Source organism: Pteropus vampyrus, unplaced genomic scaffold (genome assembly GCF_000151845.1).
Source record: "Pteropus vampyrus isolate Shadow unplaced genomic scaffold, Pvam_2.0 Scaffold14, whole genome shotgun sequence".
NCBI classification, from domain to species: Eukaryota; Metazoa; Chordata; class Mammalia; order Chiroptera; family Pteropodidae; genus Pteropus; species Pteropus vampyrus.
This window is the reverse complement of record NW_011888795.1, coordinates 7,644,200-7,666,496: the sequence shown is the minus strand read 5'-3', so window position 1 is coordinate 7,666,496 and position 22,297 is coordinate 7,644,200. Positions and strand designations below refer to the sequence as shown.

Here is a 22,297-nt window from a genome sequence, read left to right as displayed (position 1 = left end):
TCCTCCTTTACACACTTAATTTGAAAGGTTATTGTGTACCTCTCCTTTGTATGGCACAGAGCTAGAGCCTGCCACTGCCTTTGGCAGCATAAAAAGCAGGCCTGCACAGGGAGAGTGGCAGCAAAGCAGCCCTTGTGTCATCAGAGCCACCAGTTGTGCACACTTGTCACAGGTGTTCTGAAAGATGATGTTTTCCTGGTTTGTGAATTTATCTGAATGAAAAATGTTAGAACAAAAGGAAATTTAAATAAGACTTTTTAAAATATTTAGCAAATTACCTTTACTGAGGAAAAAAATTAAGCTATTGAAATAGCTGCAAAAATACAAGATCTGACAGCCACTATGGTTATGACTCTATTTTCAGAGTAGCAGGATCCTTGGCTCCATCCTTCTGCACCCCCAGTAAGTGGAAGAGGGGTGTGTGTGTGTGTGTGTGTGTGTGTGTGTGTGTGTGTGTGTGTGACAGAGTGAGATACAGAGAGACAGAGAGAGTGATAGACACGCTGCATGAAAAATGTCTCCTCCTTGGAGGTTTGGCTCTTCTCACCACAGTGGGAAAATCTGACACCATCAAAGCAGCAGAGCAGAGGCAGAACTGAGGTTTCTAGGCACTGGTGAGTTAGATTTCTACCTAGTAGCGAGGTATAGGGTGACTTGAATGGGGTGGAGGAGAGCAGTATTTCACAAAGTACTTCATGCTAGACTGAGGAAACAGCAATCATTTATATCAAAGAAAGGAGAGTGGTGATGGAAATTATGGCCTAAACCCCACCTGCATCCACTCTAGGTCACCCTGTACCCCCAGGCCCCCTTGACTTGGGTATTCTGGTCATTAATGTTTGAGCTCATGGACAGAGGACATATGAGTAACAAACTGACTTAGGACTTTCATTACATCAGAAAGTAAATAAACCTTGAACTGTTAGTTTTGGATTTTTTACAATGAGATAATGCTGCTGCTCCCTCTCTACAATGTCCTGATTATATGTGGTCTCTGATGGTTTAAACATTCCTGGGTAATCATTTCCTATTCTTTCTTAAACATGATGCTCCCACATTTCTTTTGGTTAAATGTCATATTCTCTGTTTACTTCTCAAAAAATACTGTATTTAGCTGTGTACAGTAAGTGAATATTGTTTTCTAAAAGCAATCAAATGACGTAGGGACCATGAGAGCACTCCTGTCTTCTAAAGGGCACAATTGGCTCCCCTGGGTACCATCGCCTGTACTCTGATACTGCTGGCCCTTGGCCTGGGCACTACCCAACTGCTGGACACTGCCCAACTGAGGCCATGGTGCACCCAGGGCCATACTTAGTTCTATATAGACTATGAGAGAAGGTCTCTTTGCTCTTCTGTGTCAGAGGCTGTCAATGGGCATCGAAACAGAAATGCTCGAACTTCCTGAGGTCTTTTTGACGGCCCTCTTTAGTTCTTTATCATAATAGGACTTAGGTAATGAGTTCAAAGCAAGGCCAGGCCGAGAGACATATCTGAGTGGCAGATACTATTTCGTTGTTCCCTTTCGCTATGGAAGAGGCGTCTATACCAGGGCCTGGCTCTAGTCCAAGGAGGATTCTGCCCTGGAAGGCTCCCCCCAACTTCCTGCAGATAGTGGCCTTGATCTGTTCCACCAGTCTGCAGACATGCAGCAACAAAGCCTAGGAGGAGGATGAGGCTCCAGGGCTACACAAGACTTCCTAGATATCTATGTAACTATCTCATTTAATTTAGGAGCAAGTTAGAAGCCATGAGACATTTACACTGGAAAAGAAATATGAAAGTTATGTTGATCAAGTGGCAAAGTTTAATATTTATGCAAATCAAATGGGAATACAATGAAATGTATACTGGCACGTCATTCATGATCCATGTTGTGATTAGAAATAAATCTTAAAGGTAAATTTTAGGATAATAAGATTGAGAATAGAGAATGTGAGATGTTTAAAAGAAAAATGGCCTTTTCATTAAGTTTTCTCTCTTCTGTGTCACCAGGGTATGACTACAGGTAATTTTATAATTGCTAACTAATGCTCAGTTTTCTGGACCTCTCCAGTCTTCTGCTGGGAGAAACCTTCCACTACAGAGTGATATGGGGCCATGGCAGTGAGCTGTAGTAAACAGAGGACCGGATATGGACTCTGGTCACAATTGCACCTCTACCAGTTGCCTGCTGTGCAAATCCCTACACAAAACTTGCATTATAAAAGACTGAGAGAGAGCAAGTCAGACTACGGGGATTCCTGACTGACTGTTCTCTTGGTTCGTATTTGATCTATTATTTGACATATTTAAGTATCCTCATTTTTATTTAAATAATCATGTTTTTCAATTCAAAATTTCTGTTTGATTCTTTGTTAAATTTGCCTCTCCCTGGCCCCTGGCCCCTGCCTTGCTTTGTGGTTTCTATGAATAGCATGGCTAAATTTAGTTTATTAGTTGTACAGGCACCTAGCAGAATGGCACTTGAAGGGAAGAACTATGAAAGGCCTTGACAAGAAAGCTGTCCCCAGAAAGGCCAGCTGAGCTTGTCACTGCCTTGAAAGAGCCTATGTCAGCCACTCAGTATAAAACTCCATGTTTACAAGAATTTCTTATCATTCCCTGGACATACTTTGTACTTCACCCAACTTATTCCTTCCAACCAGACAGCCATACTCATTTCTACTGTCCCTGATCCTTCAGGGTCAAATTCAAAATGTGTTCTCATCCATTAGCCCCTCTTCCCTCCCCCTGCCCACACTCAGCTGAGAATGACCCTCCTCCTTCTTCTGTGGATGCCTATAGCACATGGTTCCTCTTATGTACCACTTATGATTAACCAACTGCATGATTTTACAGCTTGATGCAAAATGAAAATGTAGGACCCATTGTTCAAAAATTGTTCAGAATTTCAGAATGGCTGCAGTAGAGCATTACACCAAGAACAGAGCCCTTCTAAGTGCCCCGGCACCACTGCACGGAACACATGCCAGATAATTACACAGGGACACTCCAGGGGAAACCGAGAGTCCCAGTGGCAAATGCCCAGTCTAACCGCCTCCTAGGAAAACTCCTGCACTGCCCGCCTTCCTGAGCCCTTCGAGCACTCCAACGCCTACATGCCTGACTCTCTATCTCACCGGCACTTAGCTGAGGGGCTAGCCCCCAAGCCTCCTTGTGCAGCCACTCTGACCTATGCCTACTGCCCCTTATCCCTGAATCCTGTCTTGTTGATCTCCTTGGGTTGGCCACTAGCACAATGAACAAGGAAGGATCTATTGGTTCCTTTCCACAACACCACCATCTCCCTTCCTTTCTGTTCCCTTCTGTTGCCAGAAGTTGCCAACATACAATCCCTCTGTGCCAGCATGTTGGTGCAAAAAATGCAGTCGTACTCTTCCACCTGTTCGACTTCTTCTCTCCGACTAAGTGGTAATATAGATGCTTGCCTGATGCCGGGAACGTTAAGCGTACTATCTCATTTAATGCTCTCGACTTTGAAGTATGCACTGCTATTATTATGCCTTTCACAGATGACTAAAACAACTCAGAGGTTAAATAACTTGCCAAAGATGGAAAAGTTAAGTAGGTCTTACTCTTAGCCGTTGGGCTGGCTATGTTGCCTCAAAATAGGCTAATTGAAGACAAAGACTGCATCTTAGTCACATTGTATTCCCCCATGGCATCTCTTTGTGCTTTCAGTACCAGCGTATTATTGGGGTTATTAAAAATTCTCATTTATTGATAGCTCACTCTGTGCCAGGTTCTACGCTGAGCATTTGCAAATGTCCTCTCATTAACTCCTCAGCACATCTCTACTAGCCAGGTTTCATTGCCCATATTTAACAGATGAAGAAACTAAGGCTTAGCAAGATTAAACGTCTAGTTAGGCTGCATAGCTGGTAAACAGTAGCAGCACCACAGTCTGTCCTGACTCTAGATGCAGGGTTTCTAATCTGGCTAAGCTGCTCCCATGCCCTTGCCCCCCACCCGTCCGGCCCTTCCATCTTACTCACCCTCACCTTCCTGCTGCATCCATCCTCCCATTGCCTCAGTCTCCATTAGAATCTGAGTTCTGAAGGCTCAATTGTTGCTTAACCTACCAAATGATTTGGCTGCCTATTGCACAATCCCAGGACAGAAAGAAAGTTGCCCACATTACCTGCCCTGGCCTTATGATCGGCACCTTCTCAATTTCAACTTGTCAGCTTCTAATGTCCTAGCAAGAATACCAGAAGCAAAGACCTTCTGCATCCCTAGAGATCAGACAGCAAGTACTGAAGAAGTGTTACCAGCTGAGAGCCTTGCTGAATGCAAGCAGAGTAAAGACTTGGTCCCTTCTTGCAGATCTTCCACTAGCCTCATACATTTTCCCTCTCAACATCCAAGAAATCTAATCAAGTCAATCCACGGAAAAGAATGGTTTCTCTGTTGGTTGGTTTAACTGTTAATTCTTTTGAGGGTCCAGATAAATCTCTGGAAACCAGAGAAAACTTCCTGTCCTAAGGAGCAAGGGGCCTACCTCCTTTCCTCGTAATCGTTGAATGCCCTACACTTGTGCACACATGTGCATGCACAAGTGCACACCCACTCAGATAGCTATGGATGGAGTCCATTTGACTCCCAATCACAAGATGATTCATATTATTTTTTAACCATTAGTGCCAGTCTTGCCTGTTCAATAAATGGTCTCAAAACTAAATCACCTGAGAAGTAACTGAAGGAACAGAGATGATGGAGGTCAGAGGAGGGTAACAGGATACAACATGGATGTCTCTAAGTACCTAAAAGCCTAACATACAGAACAGGAAATTGATTTAGTCTGTGTAGTTCCTAAAAGAGAATCTGGATTCATTGGTGAGGTTATAAGTTAGGCAGATGTTGACTTCATAGAAAGAAAACTAGTAACTTCCTAGTTTAGTTCAACAATAAAATGGGCTTCTAGGGTGATGGAGAGAGTCCTGTATCTGAACATCCTCAAGCAGACACCAGACACTGAAGGGAGGTTCTGAGTTGAGCGGGAGGCTGGCCTAGAGCCCCTCGGTGATCATGCATGGGGCTCAGTCTGTGCTGGGTAGGAAGGAGGTGCTGGGGATACAAGAATGAAGATGACATAGACACTGCTGTCCTCTGAGAACACTTCTAACTTGGAGACTGTGCTCCTCTGAATTTAATGTGGTTCTTGAGGGCAGGAACCACAGCTTATTCTTCTCTTGTGTGCTCATAATAGCTAATCATAGAGATATGGAACCAGACCCAACAGTGAGCACCTGGAAGATAAAAATTATACTTCCCATTTGTGAATCTTTAGGACCTAGCAAAATGTAAAAAAAAATTAGTTTTGAAGTTAATGAATGTGTGTTCAGAGGATACTCAATACAAGTCAATGAATGAATCCCCATAATCTATAGCATTGATCCACTGTTAAAAGGACCCATCCCAACCCCAGTAATCTACATGATGGATAAAGAAATGTTCAAATTTACTAAGGTGCAATGAGTTTCTTGACTCCTACTTGACAATGAGTGGCCTCATTGTAATCATATGACCCTTGGATGATAAGGCCATAGCTCTTCTGAACATCTCTGTGTCCCAGGGCTTCAGCAAGCAGACCATGGAGCTCATTCGAAGATGACGGTTTCACCTCTCATCTTTCTTCTTGTCTGAAGAATGCCTCTAACCTGGTTTTGAAGATATTGAAAGTTAACGGCAAAAACCAACAGGAGAGATGGATATGACTCTTTGCATTGACTAGCTTTCCTCTAGAAAACATTTAACCAGGAGCAATGTAATCATTTACCTTTTATTTACCTTCTAAACTGGAGGTAGAGATAATTTCAACAACAGCTGAGTCATCGCTAAAGTCAACAGGTAAAGGTCTCTTCTGCAAAATCAATTGCCAGATATATATTACTGACTGAAGTTATGTGGGTAAATTAACATTGTATTGTTTTCATTGTAAACCAGACCCAATACAGTTCATTATGTCTTTCGCTTCTCTTCAAATACAATCATGTTTCCTATAATTAAGAATAATAATTTGCTCACTTTTAGGCAGTGCCTCACAGCTGGCTCTCTTAAGGCCCTACATTCTTTTGGCTTGGGGTTAACAGAGAAAAAGCAATTGGGCCAAATTCAGGCTCCATCCCTGTATGATGTGGTCAAGTTTCAGAACCTGTGTGAGCCTCTGCTTCTTCTAAAGGACAAATGACGAGAATAGTAGAACTCCCATGGATTTATAAGAATTAAAGCACAAGGCCTTTTAGAGAATAAGGAATCAATAACATTCGCTATGATGATGATGATGTTTTCCTGAGGAGGAACTGTTCCAGCCTCAGACAGCCCAGATATTCCCATGCTGTCTTTAACTCTAAAATGATTCTCTCTTTTGAGAAACGACGTTGATAGGGTGTCAAGGTCACACTAAACAGTATGTAGTAGGAAGTTTTCTTCCAAACAAAAGAGAATGAAAGGTTTCTCATAGTTTCTTATATGATAATGAAAAGCCTGCTGGTCACCAGGTTTGATAATTTTCACGATATGCTCAGGCTCATGTCTCTTAATTTTGGTATGTTGCCACTGAGTACAAAGGGTTCTTCCAAATTAATCCAGGGCAAACAGTGTTGTTACCTTTGCAAAAAACCTGACAGGTCCTTGGACAAGGGTAACTTGCACTCCATTAAGCGATGTTTTACATTAGAGAAATAAATCCCAATCTGTCTCTACAGGACAAACATTATGATAATTTCATATAAATTATAGTTCTCGGCTGATCAGATATCACTGAATCAAATAAGTCAAAGGGAGCTTCTTCAGGGCAGACAGCATCTTCTCATTACTCTGTGTCTAGGCACTTTACATCACAGATAGATGTTTAATAAATGTTCGTATAAATGAAGAAATACCAGGTGCATCAGAAATTAACCCTTGGCTTCTAAGGGCCTATGCTCTTTAAGTACCAGGAAGGGCAGAGCTGGGAAATCTGGCCCAATTATTTAAACACCAACCATGGCCACTTCCTCTCTGCAAAAACCAGTGGTTCCTCTGGCTTTTGCTGACGTGTACTTGTTCATGTCCTGTTTTGTGAGAGGATGGGTTTCTAGCTCTCACCTCGGCTCTCGCTGCCTGACGTGACATTGCACCCTCTTTTAGCTCTATTCTTCTCTTCCAAGACCTGTGTCCGTTGGCAGGATCCCGACAAGAACAGCCCCCACAACTTTGTTCCTGTGCTGGCCATGATCCTTCTCGTCCTGCCTCCTGACCGGCAACTATAAATGCTGAATGCTGCTTTGGAACAGTTTGAATGCATTGCTCCCCTAGTGGAGAGCTCTACTAACAAATTCAGAGACCTGGTGCCATCCTCAGCTGCCATCTTGAGATTTCCACCATCAGAGGCACACACAGGGGCTCCAACCAGCAAGCGAGGTTCAGTGCCCTGCTGCCATCTCCTGGAAGTGGCTCATCCTCTTCTGCTCCTTAGACCTTTGGGTCTACTCTCCTCCACCTGCTCTAACAAGTCCCTGATGTCTTCCATACACTATCAGACACAGTGTGAATGAAAAGAGTTATTATTTTAATGCACAGATACATAATTAAAATAATGAGAGGAATGACCATAAAGAGAAGTAGATGCCTATCTCCCATTGGCATGCAAAGATGGTGAAGCCAGGAGGATGGAGCTGACCCAAGAACACTCATGAGGATACACACTTGGCATTCAGCAGGTGAAAATCTTTCCAAGTTTAAAATTGGTGCCGTCAGGCACAGAGAAATACCTACAGCCTCCCTTCGGCACGCTTTGCTACAGCTCTCTTGGAAAAATACCAAAATATCATCTATTTTCTTCTTCATTGTCAGTAAGTAAGTGGCAACATTTCTTTCTAGGGAAACTGAAAAAAAAAATGAAATGAGGAACCATTTTATTCGGCTTGACACAAAAGTTACTTTAGTTCATAAGAGTTAGACATATGGAATACTCGAGATAAAACCAAGGTATTCCTAAAATACATTTTAAAAGAGTTCTGATAATTTTTCCATATCTAAGCTCCCACAAAAGTCAACATGGAAGCAATAGCGGAGACAAAGCGACAATAGCTGACCTAACACAACACACCAGTTAAACCGTGGGGATATAAAGTGACATGGCCTTTGTGATAGGCAGTTTGACCAGTTTTAAATTAAAAGCTTTAAAAATTGTCCAAATCATTTGAGTCAATAATTTCGCTAATAAGAATCTATCCTAAAACAAACGAACGAACAAACAAACAAACAAACAAACAAAAACTAGAAAGCCGAAGATTCCTGAATAAAAAATTTCTTTTGAAGCTTTGTATATGACAGTAATCATTTGTGAACAAACTAAATGCTCAACAATAAGGTAAACTGTGATGTACAGAATAGAATCATAAGTAGTCATTATAAGCATGTTTTTCAAGTTGAATAACATGGGGAAATATTCCAGTTAAAATATTAAATGAAAAAGAATACAAAATTGTATATGCAGTATGATTTAAATTACATTAAAATAATTCCTTGTGTAGAAAAAAAAGAAGCTGGAAATGCACTAAAACAAACACTATTTATCTCTGGGTGATGAGATTGTGGTTGAATTTGTTTTCCTGTTTATATGTAGAGGGATGATAGGTGAGTTATTAATTGCTCTTTACTACATCCTTTGTTTTTCTAGCATCAGCAAACAAGACATATCTTGTGCTCTAGAAATTGTCATCCATGGAAGATCCAAAAACAATGATACCAAAAGAAATGCTCCCTGTATAAAGACAGAAATGATCAGAAAGGATGATCAAACAGAACTTTTTTTTCTCCTTCTGCCCTTAGATTGGGATGGCAGTAGATCAACCCAAAGAACAGTGTGGAAATAGCAGAGCAGATGAGATCCCAGACTCACCACCAGGATTGAAGGTGGGGCAGGAGAAGCTGCGGGGTGGGAGGGGTGAAGGGGCACACAGGTAGCACAGGGATACATCACATAGCAGGGAGAAGCCCCCTGAGTAGCAAGTGGGACTGGAACCGTGGTGGGGCCATGATTGCGGAGGGTGTCTAGGTAGACGAGCTGGAAGGCAGCTTCATGAAGACCCCCGCAACCTGGGTGGGCACAGCAGCCAAATTTTCCCAAGCTTAAAGGAGAAGGTAGCCGAGAAAAGGCCTGTGGTCAAGAAAGGGTCCTGCAGCTGCAATAAGGGAACCCCTGACTGGGAATGCAGGAGGACTGTCTTGCTATGGATTAGATGGGGCAGGTAGGGCATGAACTCGCAGGTGGACATGCCAGGTAGATGTGACTAAGGACAGACGAGACAGGTCACCTGACAGATGATGCACAGGCCCTTGTAGTACTGGTAAAGGAGAACACTTCTTTCTGCCCTTGGCTAAAGTGATATTTGCATAAGTCACTTCAGGCTTGCTTTTAATCCCAGAGGGAGGAAGAAACATAAGGGACAAACAATCTTCAATTGGGCTGGGTTTCAACCCAAGTGTCTGAGAAAGCAAGTTACCTAGAAGCAACCAGATTAAATTTTCACAAAAGAGGGCTCAGAGTCAGAAATTCAGTGAAGTTGTGGAAAAATAGTTAGGTATGCCTGAGCTTACGAAATATGCACTCACTGCATGTATTTTTTGTAATTTTCAAATTTTTAATAATGATCATATTTTTTATTATAAAAGATTACTGAAAAGAAAAGCATAGCATCCACAAAAAGTGGCTCAGGAGTCAAGGCCCTGAAGAAAAGGGCCATGAGGCTGATGGAAAGTCACTCCTGGTCTGAGGATCATCTTGCTAGATGTCCAGAGCTTGTTTTGTGTCTCTGAGAGCCAGGACCCCTGTCTCAGAGAGAACCTGGAGTCTTAACCATACCTTCTGAGCTTCTGTCATTAAGATTCTGTATTAGTGTATGAGCAGCTGGGAGTGAGGGTGAAAATAGTCCTTCTAGCTACTTTCTTTGCCTCATCACGCTCTCCCTTGTATTCTCCCTCCCCCAGCAAATCAGTGCTATTAAACTCCCCTGTAGAAGGCCCCTCTTTTTATTAAACCAAGTTTTGTTCTCTGAAGCAATAGCGAACAACAGGACAAACCCACCCACCCACAACGATGGCCTCTAAATGTTTGAAGAACACGTTGGTTTCCATGTTAGGACTTCCTTGCTCCAGGCTAAACCAAGCCAGGTCCTTATATGATATTTCCCAAGTCTCTCAATATCCTGCCCACTCTTTTTGGAAGTTACACTTAAGATTGTCAAGGGCCACTTGAAAAGCAGTGCATGGAACAAACACTGTGGCACGGTGCTCTGGCCAGAAAGATTCACTCTAATTTTGCTAAGACTGTGAAGGGCATTAAGGAGGCGTTTGTGGTCTGAGCTGTCCCTGCAGCATCTCTGCTTGAGTGTGAGACTCAAACCCAGAGCTTTGCCAAGTGAGCAGCTGTTAGCCCTGGGCTCCCCTCTGCTGCACTTGTGCACTGGCTGGTGGCACAGGACGCTGAGGACACAGGGTCACTGGTGCCAATCACACCCAGCCACCCAGGAGACTCAGGTGAGTGCCGGCTGTGCTGTCACCTGCAGAACCTTGGCAATGAGGTCTGGAAGAAAGAGGATGAGGGAGTACGGAACTCCACACTGCTCTTCTGGCCGTTGCCCTCCCAGTTGTGCTGTGGAAACTCTCTCTTTCAACCCCGTTCCCCACTTTAGGCAGAAATATCTCTCTTCTTTCCTTCTTTTTTCCAAGGATCGTAATCAAGATCTTGGCATCTCCCATATCTCTCCCTCCTCACTCTAGGTCATCTGTACCTTTGCTACATCTGTGGGCCTGGTCCTCCTCCCTCCAAGAACGCTCTTGGAGGAGAAAATCCTCCCTAACATTAGAGGATTTTATCAAAGTGCTGAATATCCCCCCTTCCCCCCCTCACAGACCCCCTGGTGTGCTTAGATTACAATAGAAGGCACTGCCTCTGCTGCCAAACCCACAGTGCTCTAGGGCTGGCTGTGCCGGGCCCCCTCACCTGGGTGAACGCCTGAGCCCCCTCCTCTTCTTGCTGCTGTTATCCTGTTCCTAGCTGACTTTGGAGCATCTCCCCCGCACGCCCCTACCACCCCACCCCAAGTAGTATTGATTTGGCAGGTTTCTTGGGGGCCAGCAATGTCCTAACCTGTTTGCTTTTCCAGGGCTGATATTTGCAGGGATTTTCTTGGAACCACAACAGAAATCATCCCACGTTCTTATGCAATTCCTCTGGTGGCTCCCACAGATAAATAAAGCCCTCAACTTCTCCATCGGTCTACCTTTCCCAGCAGAGCACCTGGGTTTTTCCCAAAGCTTCCAGGTAACTGCCCATGTGCCAGGGCCTTTCTGGGACAGCCATGAGGTCCCTTGTCCTGGTCCTTTGCCTTGCTCAACTCTGGGGCTGCCACTCTGCGCCTCATGGCCCAGGTCTGGGTTATAGAGAACTGAACTGTGATGACCCAGAAACAGAGCAAGCAGCCCTGGTGGCTGTGGACTACATCAATAGCCACCTTCTTCGGGGCTACAAGCACACCTTGAACCAGATTGACAAAGTGAAAGTGTGGCCTCGGGTAAGTGAACCTACTGTTTATGAGCAGAAAGAATCTGTTCCTGGAGCTTAAATGGGTGTCTCAAAAAATCACATCTCCCAGCACAAATGAAACTGAAGAGGGGTAAACTCTGATTTCCTCCCAGGAGAGAGGGAGGGAGCAGGCAGAGGGCAAAAGAGGAGACATCTTGTACTGTATTCACAGGTCTTAAGGAGGGTGCTGGGGGTTGGGGGTGTGCGTAGGAGAAGAAAAGTCTTCAAAGGATATTTGAACATCTCAAGTAGAAAATGTGGCTTGCTAGAAAAACTAGGGTACAAGGGACTGGACCCTAAATTGCCAAGTTATTGCCAGTTGGAAATCACTTACCTTTCTTTGCTTCTGTTTCTCTGGATGAAGACTGAGAGTGAATGAAACTAACTTGTGAAAACTACTTACTTTGTGCCAGGCCCTTTCGCATATATCTACTCCTTAACCCCTTTTACCCCTGAGTCCTGTGCGGTAGGTATTATCCTTGTCTTACATAAAAGGAAACCAGTAATCTGACAAATTAGGGTACCTTTCTTTGCCTGAGGCCATGTAATTAGTAAGCACTGGTCTGGGACTCGATTCTAGACCTGTGTTCCTTCCTCTACACAAGCTGCCTCCAGAGAGAAGTCTTGGCATAATGCAACTGACTTCCTCACATGCTAGACAGGAAACCAGTGCCGTCTGAAGCCAGTGATGATAAAGATCAAGCTAGAAAATATGCCTTGGGGATCAGTTGAAAGATTTGAAGAGATGTGGAAAAGGCATCTATCTACTGACTGTTTTGAAATTAGGTTGTGTACCTAATGAAGAATAATTCTTTCTGCAAACATTGATTACAAGCTTTCCATGGGCAAAAACCAGGGTCAGGTGCTATAGGTACTATTAGGTTGAACCATATTAAGTTGCCATTTTTGTATATTAAAAGCAGTCGAATATTGGCATTTTAGTAGTTCGACTTAATATAAGGCGAGAAAAACATAGTGCCCACAAAAGATTCACAATCTAGAAAAGAATGAAAAGGTAAACATCAGGGTATCTGGGCTGACTGACTGACATTTGATCTCTCAATGAGACATAATAGCCACAATTGAGATTGTCCCAGTGGATTTTAGGAGTGCTCCAACTATATTGAAATACAGAAGAAACACTGATCAATTCAGGGGGAATTACATACAACATGCACATGTGAGAGAAAGGTTATGAACAAACATTGTGGTTTTCACTAAAGGCAGAGAAACGTCACTGAAGTTTTTCCTTGAGAAACTCAGGAGTGCTTGGCTCCTATTCACTGAAACTGAGTGTTTTCAGGAAGCTAACTTGGGCACATCTGCACCTCATAAAACGCAGCTTCCTCCAGGAGAGGTGATTGCAATGCTTCAGGTACTAGTGAGTCAGCCAGAACAGAAATGAAAGGCAGGCAGAGCCTGGCTGAAAGACAAAAAGGCATGCTCGTAACTTTTTGATTTTCCAGGCTTTGAATAAACTGTTTTAAGGAGCTGTTCTCACTGGAGGTGAGCTGGCAATAACAACTCCAAGGATTTATACAAGCTCCTCTATCAATGCCTTCCCCACAACTCCTTCAGGTCTACACTAGTGACTTACACACTGCTTCCTCAGTGTCAAATAGGAGCTTGCGCTTCCCCTTGCCCGCCAGCAAGGGGCAGTAGAGAGCAGCAACTTTGCATCCAGGTCTTTATAAGCCAAAGACAAAAAGCCAAGGACAACCTTTTCTTTAGGAAGGGAAAGGAAATGGAGAAGGAAGGAAAGTAGATGATGAGAGGGAAGGGAGAAAGAAGTAGAGGGAGGAATAGAGAAGATAGAGACGGTAAGATATTATCTTACAGCACCTTACTTTGCTGCTTAACTGAGAAAAATCCAAAGCTGACTTTTTCAAAGCACTGCTTGAAGGGTGAAAAATTTTAAATTAATAAGTTTCAGCACTCACTTTTAGCTTCCAAATAGAGCTCAGAGTGATGACTATGGTTCCATCAACCTATCCAAGCCCAGGACCCCTTTTTCCTGGCAAACACCATTGAGCACTTGCTCAGCCAACAGGAGGATAGAAGCCCTGTCATAGTCCTGTCCACAGGGCACGTCAGAGCTGGGTAGAGTTGCAGACACACAACAGAAATGACTAATCTCATCTTTCCCACAGCGGGTGGGTTCAAGCCCAATGCAGTCTCACACTTTGGCCTGATCAACAGGATCAGGGAGGGCAATAGGCTGCTCACCTCTTCATTCTACTTCTCCACAGCGGCCCATGGGAGAGGTGTTTGAGATTGAAATAGACACACTGGAAACCACCTGCCATGCGCTGGACCCCACCCCGGTGGCAAACTGCTCTGTGAGGCAGCTGCAGGAGCACGTGAGTGGCACTCTTAGAGTGACTTCGGGTGGTGGCCCAGCCAGTTCCACTGTGATTCTGCAAAGAGCAGGCCCATTTTATCCAGCTGCCCAGACTGCCCTCATGCCTAGGGAGTTCGTAATTTCTAAAATTACCATTTGAAGCCACCTTCCCTGGGGCCGATTTTTACAACAGTTCAATTTTCTTGTTGTAGCCCTTCCTGAAACCAGAGACTCTAATGGTTCAATATCAGCCAGTGAAAGTGATTTTGTGAGGCTCACCTTTGACAATCATGCCTGAGGGACCAACCCTTCCCTGATGAGAAGTGAGAAGCCAGCCCCACTCTGGGGCCCTCACTGTGGATTTATTTCTCTAGGCTGTGGAAGGAGACTGTGATTTCCGAGTGCTGAAACAGGACGGCCAGTTTTCTGTGTTGTTTGCAAAATGTGATTCCAGTCCAGGTAGATATGATTCTTCTTATTATTTTGACCTTGTAGAGAGAGTAAGGAAGGAACCCGAATTGTTTTCAACGTGAGTAGTTCTAGCCACTTTGCTGGTGAGGAAAAGGAGAAGCCAAATTTCCTGGGACCTGGGATTGTAAAACTGTTTTAAGGAGCTGTTCTCACTGGAGGTGAAAATTGCCCTTTGATGAGAGGGGCTCCTGCAGAAATGTCAGCATGACAGGAGCTACCTGAAGGTTTAGTAAGCAGCAGAGAGAACGCCTGAAGCCATTTGGATGCTCTTAGGCCTTTCTAAAGAAGCAGAGCTGGGGTGAACGCCGACAATTACACCCCGGATGGGTTTCTTCTCTCTGCGCAGACTCTGCGGAGGATGTGCTGAAGGTGTGCCCAGACTGCCCCCTGCTGGCCCCGCTCAATGACACCAGGGTGGTGCACGCCGTAGAGGCTGCGCTGGCCGCCTTCAACGCACGTAATAACGGCTCCTATTATCAGCTTGTGGAAGTTTCCCGGGCTCAACTTGTGGTAAGACTGAGACCTTTTAGCTGACTGGGCAATTTGGTGGCACTTCGGGAATATATAGTGGTGAAACAGCAGTGAGGGACAGAGCAGGTGCAGGGGCAGCAGTGAGAAGGCAAGGAGGGCTGTGGGAGAAAAGGGAAAGAAAAGGTCCTGCGATGTATGAGGACCCTGAGTGTCATGAGGACCCAGAGAACCCCCAGTGCTTCCCCCATGCTGGGCCACTCTAACACAAAACAGCCAGACGCTGCCTGTCCCTAGTTCCTCAGTTCTAGTCAACACCAGGGTTCGCTGTTCAGAGGTCAGGAGTTCCCACATTACCCAGAAGCACTCACTGTAAATTCACGGGTCTCCACATCTCTATCATCTATCGCCACTGACCATCTGCAGCATTCTCGTAAGATCTGTGTAACGACACGAGCCTATTTGCACAGACAGGCATATAATGGCAGGATCCTAATATCTTTTGACTTACTGAAAAAAAAAATCTAATTGTACTGTGGCCAATTTAGCACATTTGAATGCAACAGAATTCTAATATTTAAGAAAACTAGTATTCTGATGACCAACCAAGGCATTGGAAATACATTGTATAGATGGTAATTTTATTAACCAGAATATGTGCTTCTCAGAACACCCCAACCCCAGACTATCCCCAAATAACAGATATCTTATTATTGTAAGAGTCTATATGCTCCATAAGAACTACAAGAAAAGCACAAGTATTTTCCATGTGTTCATTTTTATTTTTCATTTGATCCCGCTCTACAAAATTGGTGGGAGAGGTATTACTCTTTTTACTTTCCTGCTCCATCTTGGAATAACCTAAACCTTGGGTCTCAAAGTGCAGTCCCAAGAAGGAAGGCGGAGGAAGAGGTTGGGGGGAAGCGCTCCCAGTCAGGTCAGTGTAAGGTCGGCCTCTGGATTCGTACTTCCTATTTGAAAACTCATTCTGCCCTGAATGATGGGCAGTGGATACCTGCATCTCCTTCAGGGGACACCCACCCCTGACCTCTGTATACAAGCACTGTGGAACATGAGGCCATGATAATCGACCCCTTAAGCCACGGGGGCCAAATTCTCTGGCCACACAGTGTGATTTACGTGCAGGGTACTCCTTGGAGTGTGCAATGCCGTGGCCCATGCTACTGCTCTCCAGCCTCTCCTCTCCCACCTTTTTCATGCTAAGTCATGTTGCCTCATGAGCATTTTCATTTATTCTCATTAGCCTTTTCCAGTTTCAACCTATGTGGAATTTGTGGTGGCTGCCACTGACTGTGTTTCTAAAGAGGTCACAGACCCAGCCAAGTGTAACCTGCTGGCAGAAAAGGTGAGCAGGCCAGGCCCTGGGCATGGCAAACCTGGTTGTAGAACAGAGCATTCTTGGAGCAAGTTAGTATCTTGGGGCTGCAGAAAAGAGATAGCTGCAAAATACCCACTCCCTATGGGGTGGGGTCATGCCAGGCCTTCCTCTGGGGTGTCACCTCCTCCATTTAAGAGTTGTCACAAATCATCTCAAATCATCTCATCTGCTGCAGGCCCCTGGAATTAGAAAAAAGACAGGAGACTGTTTCCTAACTAAGCCAAGTCATACCTGGTTGCTGGGAGTTTGAAATGTAGATTTTCTAGATATACCTCTGATATGAAATTTTTCAAGTCCTTGAGCCAGTAATGTCTACTTCTAGGAATTTAGCATAAAGAGATCAACAGAGATGTTTGGCAGAAATATATCTATAAAGGTGATTTGTCATAGATGCAAAATATACAAAAATATACAAAAAGATCTGAATGACTAACAGGAGGGAGTCATTGATACATCAGTAAATAGACACTAAATATTATGTTTTCAAGGAATAAAGAATGATGTAAGAAAATGCTCTCATATTTTGGTAAGTGAAAAACACAGAATACAAAATGGTATAGTCATAAGGATCCTATTTTTTAAATGATTTTTAAAATAAGAAATACATGTATGTTAACAGAAGTTCTCCTAGGTTCCCACCATTTCTGGGTTATTGGTGATTTCTCCCTTTCTCAAATATTTTTTAGAATATTTTTCACATTCTATATAGAATTATATGTTATATATCTTCTGTAAATAAGAACTATAAACTTTAGAAAAAAGTTTTTTTCTTAAGGAATTAAAGTTTAAGATTTTTTTTTTTTTTTTGATATATTGGAGTATCAGTGAAATTGGGGGAGGAATCCACTTTTTGAACCGGTTCAGATAACTCCTGTTTTTCTATGGACAGCAATATGGCTTCTGTAAGGCAAGGCTCACTGGCAAGTTTGGCGGGGAAGATGTTGCAGTGACTTGTGTGGTATTCCAAACACAGGTAATGGCGTCATGGATACACTTGCCTTCATCTTCAAAATACAACGACTCCTCGACATTTATGCATTGCGTTAGGATTACAGGGCATTTGCTGCTCTATCCTTCTGAGCCCCACAATGATAAATAGCACCAGGGCACGTGGGATCATCAACAAATGGAAGGATATTTTAGCCATGCCTTCCTCTCTCATGAACTGGGGGCTACAGGGCAGAACCATTTTAGTGGGTATTTGACAAAGCCACCTTTTGATTTGCTGGGGTGAGAGTGATTTTCTGAATTGCAGAGACCAGGTGGCCGGATCTGCCTGACATCTCCCAGTGGTTGCAGGTGTAGATAACAAAAAGGGTGACACTGCTGGTAAAGGTTAGCCATAAGGTGGGATGCTTTTGCTTGTGGGACATGTGTAAGTCCACCATCCCCAAGACAATTGGTGAGAAAGGGGCTATCATAAGCCAGTTACCCTCTCCTGCAGCTCTGATGACAACCCTTTGCACCTAGGTAGTTCTTCTTCCTCCTCCTCCTCCCCTTCTTTCTCCCCCATCCCCCTCCTCCTCCTCCTCCTCCTCCTCCTCCTTATAGTAAAATATAAATTATTGCTATAAAGAATTGGGTGGGGTTCTGCCAGGAAGCATTGGTGGCCTTGTCTGGGTAGCTAACCTAAGGACGGTTCTCTCTCCAGCCTGTGTTACCTCAACCCCAACCGGAGGGCACCAACTCACCCACTCCTGCGGAGACCTCCGCCAAGCCTTTGTCTCCTCCAGCTAACCTGCCTGCAGCCACGGTGGTGGTGGGGCCCCTGGTGGCGGCAGCTCCCCCACCATCCCTACCGGTGCACCGGGCACACTATGACCTGCGCCACGCTTTTGCAGGCGTGGCCTCAGTGGAGTCAGCCTCAGGAGAAGCATTCCTTGTGGAAAAAGCACCCACAGTGGTGCAGCCAGGCGTTGCTGTTGCTGCCGGTCCAGTGGTCCGCCCTTGCCCAGGGAGAATCAGACACTTCAAGATCTAGATGAAGGTTAGCGATGAGAAGGTTTGGCACAGAGAACATAGCCACCATTCTGTCCAAGTCTGGGTAGGGTTGGGAACCTTGTCTGCTGTCAGAGCAAGTAGTGCATGTGATCTAGATTAACATCAAGTCTTGAATCCCAACTTCCTTTCATTCTTCAGAGGACAGAAACAGCAGGGGTGATAGTTGTATTTGTTGGAAGGCATAAGGCTGGCAACTTGATTATCATTGTTTTGGTGCTAAGCCACCACCATTGTGTTTTCTGCCTTCTCTGACCTCACAAAAACAATTGGAACTGTGACTTTGAAAGGTGTCCTTGCTGAGCTTGTATCTGCTTGTTAATAAAAGTGTCTGAAAGACCTTCCTTAATAAAGAAGGTTCTAAGCTGAAATGTGGTTATCATTATTGGCTACTTCCTCCAGGCTCATGTGTGTGGTCTGTCTTCCCAGCAGCCATAGCCCAAGTGTCACTAAGCAAAATCAAAGTGAAAATAGAAACAAAATAGAACAAGAATCTGCTACATTACATAAACAGGAAAAAGACTAGAATCTGCTCACAACCCATAGGCTATGCCCATTTCCTTATGAGAAAATAATTCTTTTCATTTCGTAAGGGTAAAAAAATATTGCTAAAGGAGGATAAGTTGCCTGAACTTTGTGCAGACAAACCAACCATTGGTTTACTCCAATACCCAAGTAAGGAGGGATTGGTAATTAATGCAGGAACTTCACTTTAATTATATTTGTTTATTATTTATGTTAAAAATAACTTGATTTACTGGATACATTTTATTTTTGCAATTTTAGTCTTTCTAGCCAATCCATTGTAAGCCTTCAAGTAAAAGCTCTGGTTTATAGAATGAATAGAAGAGGGATACCTGGACAGATAAATCCAGTGGATGATTGTAGACACTATCTAAGTGCTCAGATAACACAAAGGAATAAACAGTTCCCACCATAGAATGGTGTCTAGAAAATTTCCATTTTTGTCTACTAGAACTAGGTTGTTCTGAGAGACCTAAGTGATGGACCTTTTCATATGGAATTTTAAATGGGTGGGACTAACAGGCAGTTGAGTGGCTTCACTGAACCAAGAAGAGTGACTCAAGCATTGACATTTACCTTATCACTCTTACCTAGAAGTTTTGCCAATATTCCAGTAGCCAGAGGAATGGCCAGGAAGGTGGGAAAACCACTAGGTATATCGTTAGCCAGAGAAGATGAGGAAGGTATGGTCAGCTGGGCTAAATGCTGAAGAAAGAGCAGTGAGAAGGAAGAACGAGGAAAGGTCATGGTTAGTTGGCTGACTTGGAGGTCCCGGCGGCCACTGGCAGATGCAGTTTCGTTAGAAGGGTGAGTGTAAAGGCCTGGTTGCAGAGAGTTGACTGGTGGTATGTATATGATGAGAAAATGGAGAGGCTCATGTATTCTCTTTCAAGCAGTTTGATGGTGAAGGGTGGAAGACATAAGTTATAATCTAAAAGGATAACTGGATGGAGAGAAGATATCTTTTCCAAGAAAGAAGAGTTTTGGGCAAAAAATAGAAAAATATAGAAGAAAGAAAAGAGATAATGGGGCAGGATATTTAGTGGAGAGCTGGAAATGGGAGGGTTTGAGCAACTCTGCCAAGGATTCTAGCCCTTCCTTGAGAGAGCTTGGAAGAAGATCCTGGAGAGGCACCTTTCACCCAGTACTAAAAGAGGCTCACCTGCTCTTCACCCTGTATACACAGGTGTGGCTGTGAAGGAGCACATGGTGTATTAGTCACAACAAGCAACCTAAGTAAAAAGGGAATGCTACCACCTTGTGTACTGGGAATTCAAATGAATGAGTCCTACCTAAGGCACGGCAGGATCCAGGGATTCAAATGATGTTCATCCTCTCTCTCTCTTTCTCTCTCTCTCTCTCCCCTCCACTCCCTTCTCTGTCTCTGTCTCTGTCTCTGTCTCTGTCTCTGTCTCTCTGTCTCTGTCTCTGTCTCTCTCTCTCTCTTTCTCCCCCTGCCTCCCTCTCTCTCCCTCCCTCCCTCCATTTTTCAGTAATGCCTGCCTTTAGTCTTAGCCAGGATGGCCATTGGCAGTCTCACACCTACATCAGCATTAGTGCTAAGCCTGAAGAAAGAGAGAAGGGTAAGTTGAGAAGAGCCAAGGAAGGAGCTATTTTAGAGGAATAGCAGGAATGAAGGCCTAGAGGTAGGAAGCAGGTCAATGTAGCCAAAGATGGAAAAGGAAGCTGGATTTAAGCAAGCGAGAGAAGGAGGAGGGCTGTAGAAGATGAGGTTAAAGAAGTGGCCGGAGGCCAGGGCGTGAGTGACCTTAAAGTCCCCAGAGGGAAACTTAAAGGTTTTCAGCAGAGCTGTGACATCATGTGCTTTATGTTACAGGATCACTCAGGCTCTGGTTCTCAGCCTGGGGATGGGATGAGGTGGGTGGAGCAATATCACCTCCTCCTTAGAGAGATGTTAGGAAGTAAATGGAGGCATTTACTTGGGATGCTACTGGACAGAGGCTAGGGATGCTAAACATTCTGAAATGAACAGGACAGCCCCAACAATGAATTTCCAACAGTGAACAATACAACTAATTAATGCTCCGAAAGCCAATAGCGTTCACCTTGTTAGTTGCTGTAGAGAAAATGGGCAAGAATAGCCACAGGATAGGAAGTGACGGGAGCTTTCTAGAAGAGACATAAGTAAGACTAAGACTAAGATGGTGTGCGCAGATGTGGTAGAACAAGGACATTATTTGCAGGTAGAACTCCTAGGACCTGCTGATGAATTTGACGTGGGAGTGAGAAAGTGAGAGGATTTGTGGCTTTGCAAACTGAGTAGATGGTGGTGCCATTTACTGAGGCAGAGGGCGCCAGTTCATTTCATTTGAGTTACCTCAGCTTCTCTCCTCTCTATTTAGAAACCGTGCAGTTGGTTTTTCTATGTCAGGCTCACCCATGCCTCTCAAGGAAGCAAGTGTGAATCAGACAGACCTGCATGACCTGGCCAAGCTGTTTCACCTTTCATTTCTCATTGTCCTCATTATACACCAAATGTATACAACAGCCTGGCTGTGCTGTAGGAAGGAGTTCATTTCAGAAGTATATGCTTGGAAACTCCTTGACACATTCTTGGTTCTCAGTAAGTGTCCTCCCTCTCTGCTTTCTCTTCCTGTCCTCTGAATTTAGTGGCTTCAGGAGATCATGTTCTTGACCTTGGCTCTTAAATGTGTACTCTCTGCTTGGTAAAGTCCATCTTTTCTCATGATTTAAACACTCGTCTTCTACAGATAACTTCCAACTTTCCAGCTCCAGGTTAGGCCTCTCTTTTGAATTCCAACAGTGCATTTCCAAACATCTCCAGGATTACCACGCTTGAATTTACCTAAAACAGTTTCCTACATGATTTATTTTATCTAAGAGATGCATACCTGAAGACTCAGCATTACTCAAAATGTGCATATTCTGGAAAAATTTCTTCCCAAGAATAAACATAAATTAGAGAGGATGAGTTATGGAGCTATTAAATCTACTGCACTTTTAGCACATTTTTTTTTTTGCATTAATGCTGTTCTATATTTTCTTAACATCATTTTTAATATTTTGCAGTGCTCGCTTCTAAATTAATAGAATTGCATACATCCCATTACTTGCCTTCTTAGGAGCTTTTTAATCACATCTAATTCATGTTCCAAAGTTACTGAATTTTAGATATATTTTTCAGTACCATTTCCACCAGCACCATTAACAATATTTGATGGATGTTAGGATAATACAAACATTAATTTCCCAATTAATCATTTTCATAAAATATTGCTGGTGTTGACACACTCCTATTTCTGCATTGGCTTTTAGGATATTGCTTATTCTTTTCTGCCATTGGGGTGCCCCTTCCCATCTGATACCCACAGGGACTCTCATATTCAACGGCATCTTTAGTGTCTCTCCTCTCCAGCTCCAGCCAACTTCCCACATCTGGAACTCTCTACCATCTTGCCTCCACTACTGCTTCTCTGTTTCTTCCACCCTGTTGTTCCCACCATCGCGCCCACATGAAGCAGTCATCCTCATCCTGGCT

At 43.9% G+C, this 22,297-nt stretch overlaps 1 protein-coding gene across 2 annotated transcripts; it reads left to right on the top strand.

Annotated features, from left to right (window-relative positions):
• Nucleotides 1-11,351: 11,351 nt before the first annotated feature.
• AHSG (alpha 2-HS glycoprotein) lies at nt 11,352-18,235 on the top strand. Of its 2 annotated transcripts, XM_011381953.1 has the most exons (7): nt 11,352-11,564; nt 13,825-13,935; nt 14,291-14,375; nt 14,734-14,897; nt 16,120-16,221; nt 17,144-17,227; nt 17,906-18,235. In XM_011381953.1, the coding sequence occupies exons 1-7, from the start codon at nt 11,352-11,354 to the stop codon at nt 18,233-18,235; spliced, it is 1,089 nt and encodes a 362-aa protein (XP_011380255.1). The 2 variants fall into 2 exon arrangements, with proteins under 2 accessions (XP_011380255.1, XP_023381208.1); XM_023525440.1 differs by lacking the exon at nt 17,144-17,227.
• The last annotated feature ends 4,062 nt before the right edge of the window (nt 18,236-22,297 follow it).

Excerpts from the sequence above, each read along its gene's own strand:
- AHSG (XM_011381953.1), top strand. The coding sequence starts at position 11,352 with ATGAGGTCCCTTGTCCTGGTCCTTTGCCTTGCTCAACTCTGGGGCTGC. Across the intron at positions 11,565-13,824 it reads AAGTGAAAGTGTGGCCTCGG|CGGCCCATGGGAGAGGTGTT; the intron begins GTAAGTGAACCT and ends ACTTCTCCACAG. Across the intron at positions 17,228-17,905 it reads GTGTGGTATTCCAAACACAG|CCTGTGTTACCTCAACCCCA; the intron begins GTAATGGCGTCA and ends TTCTCTCTCCAG.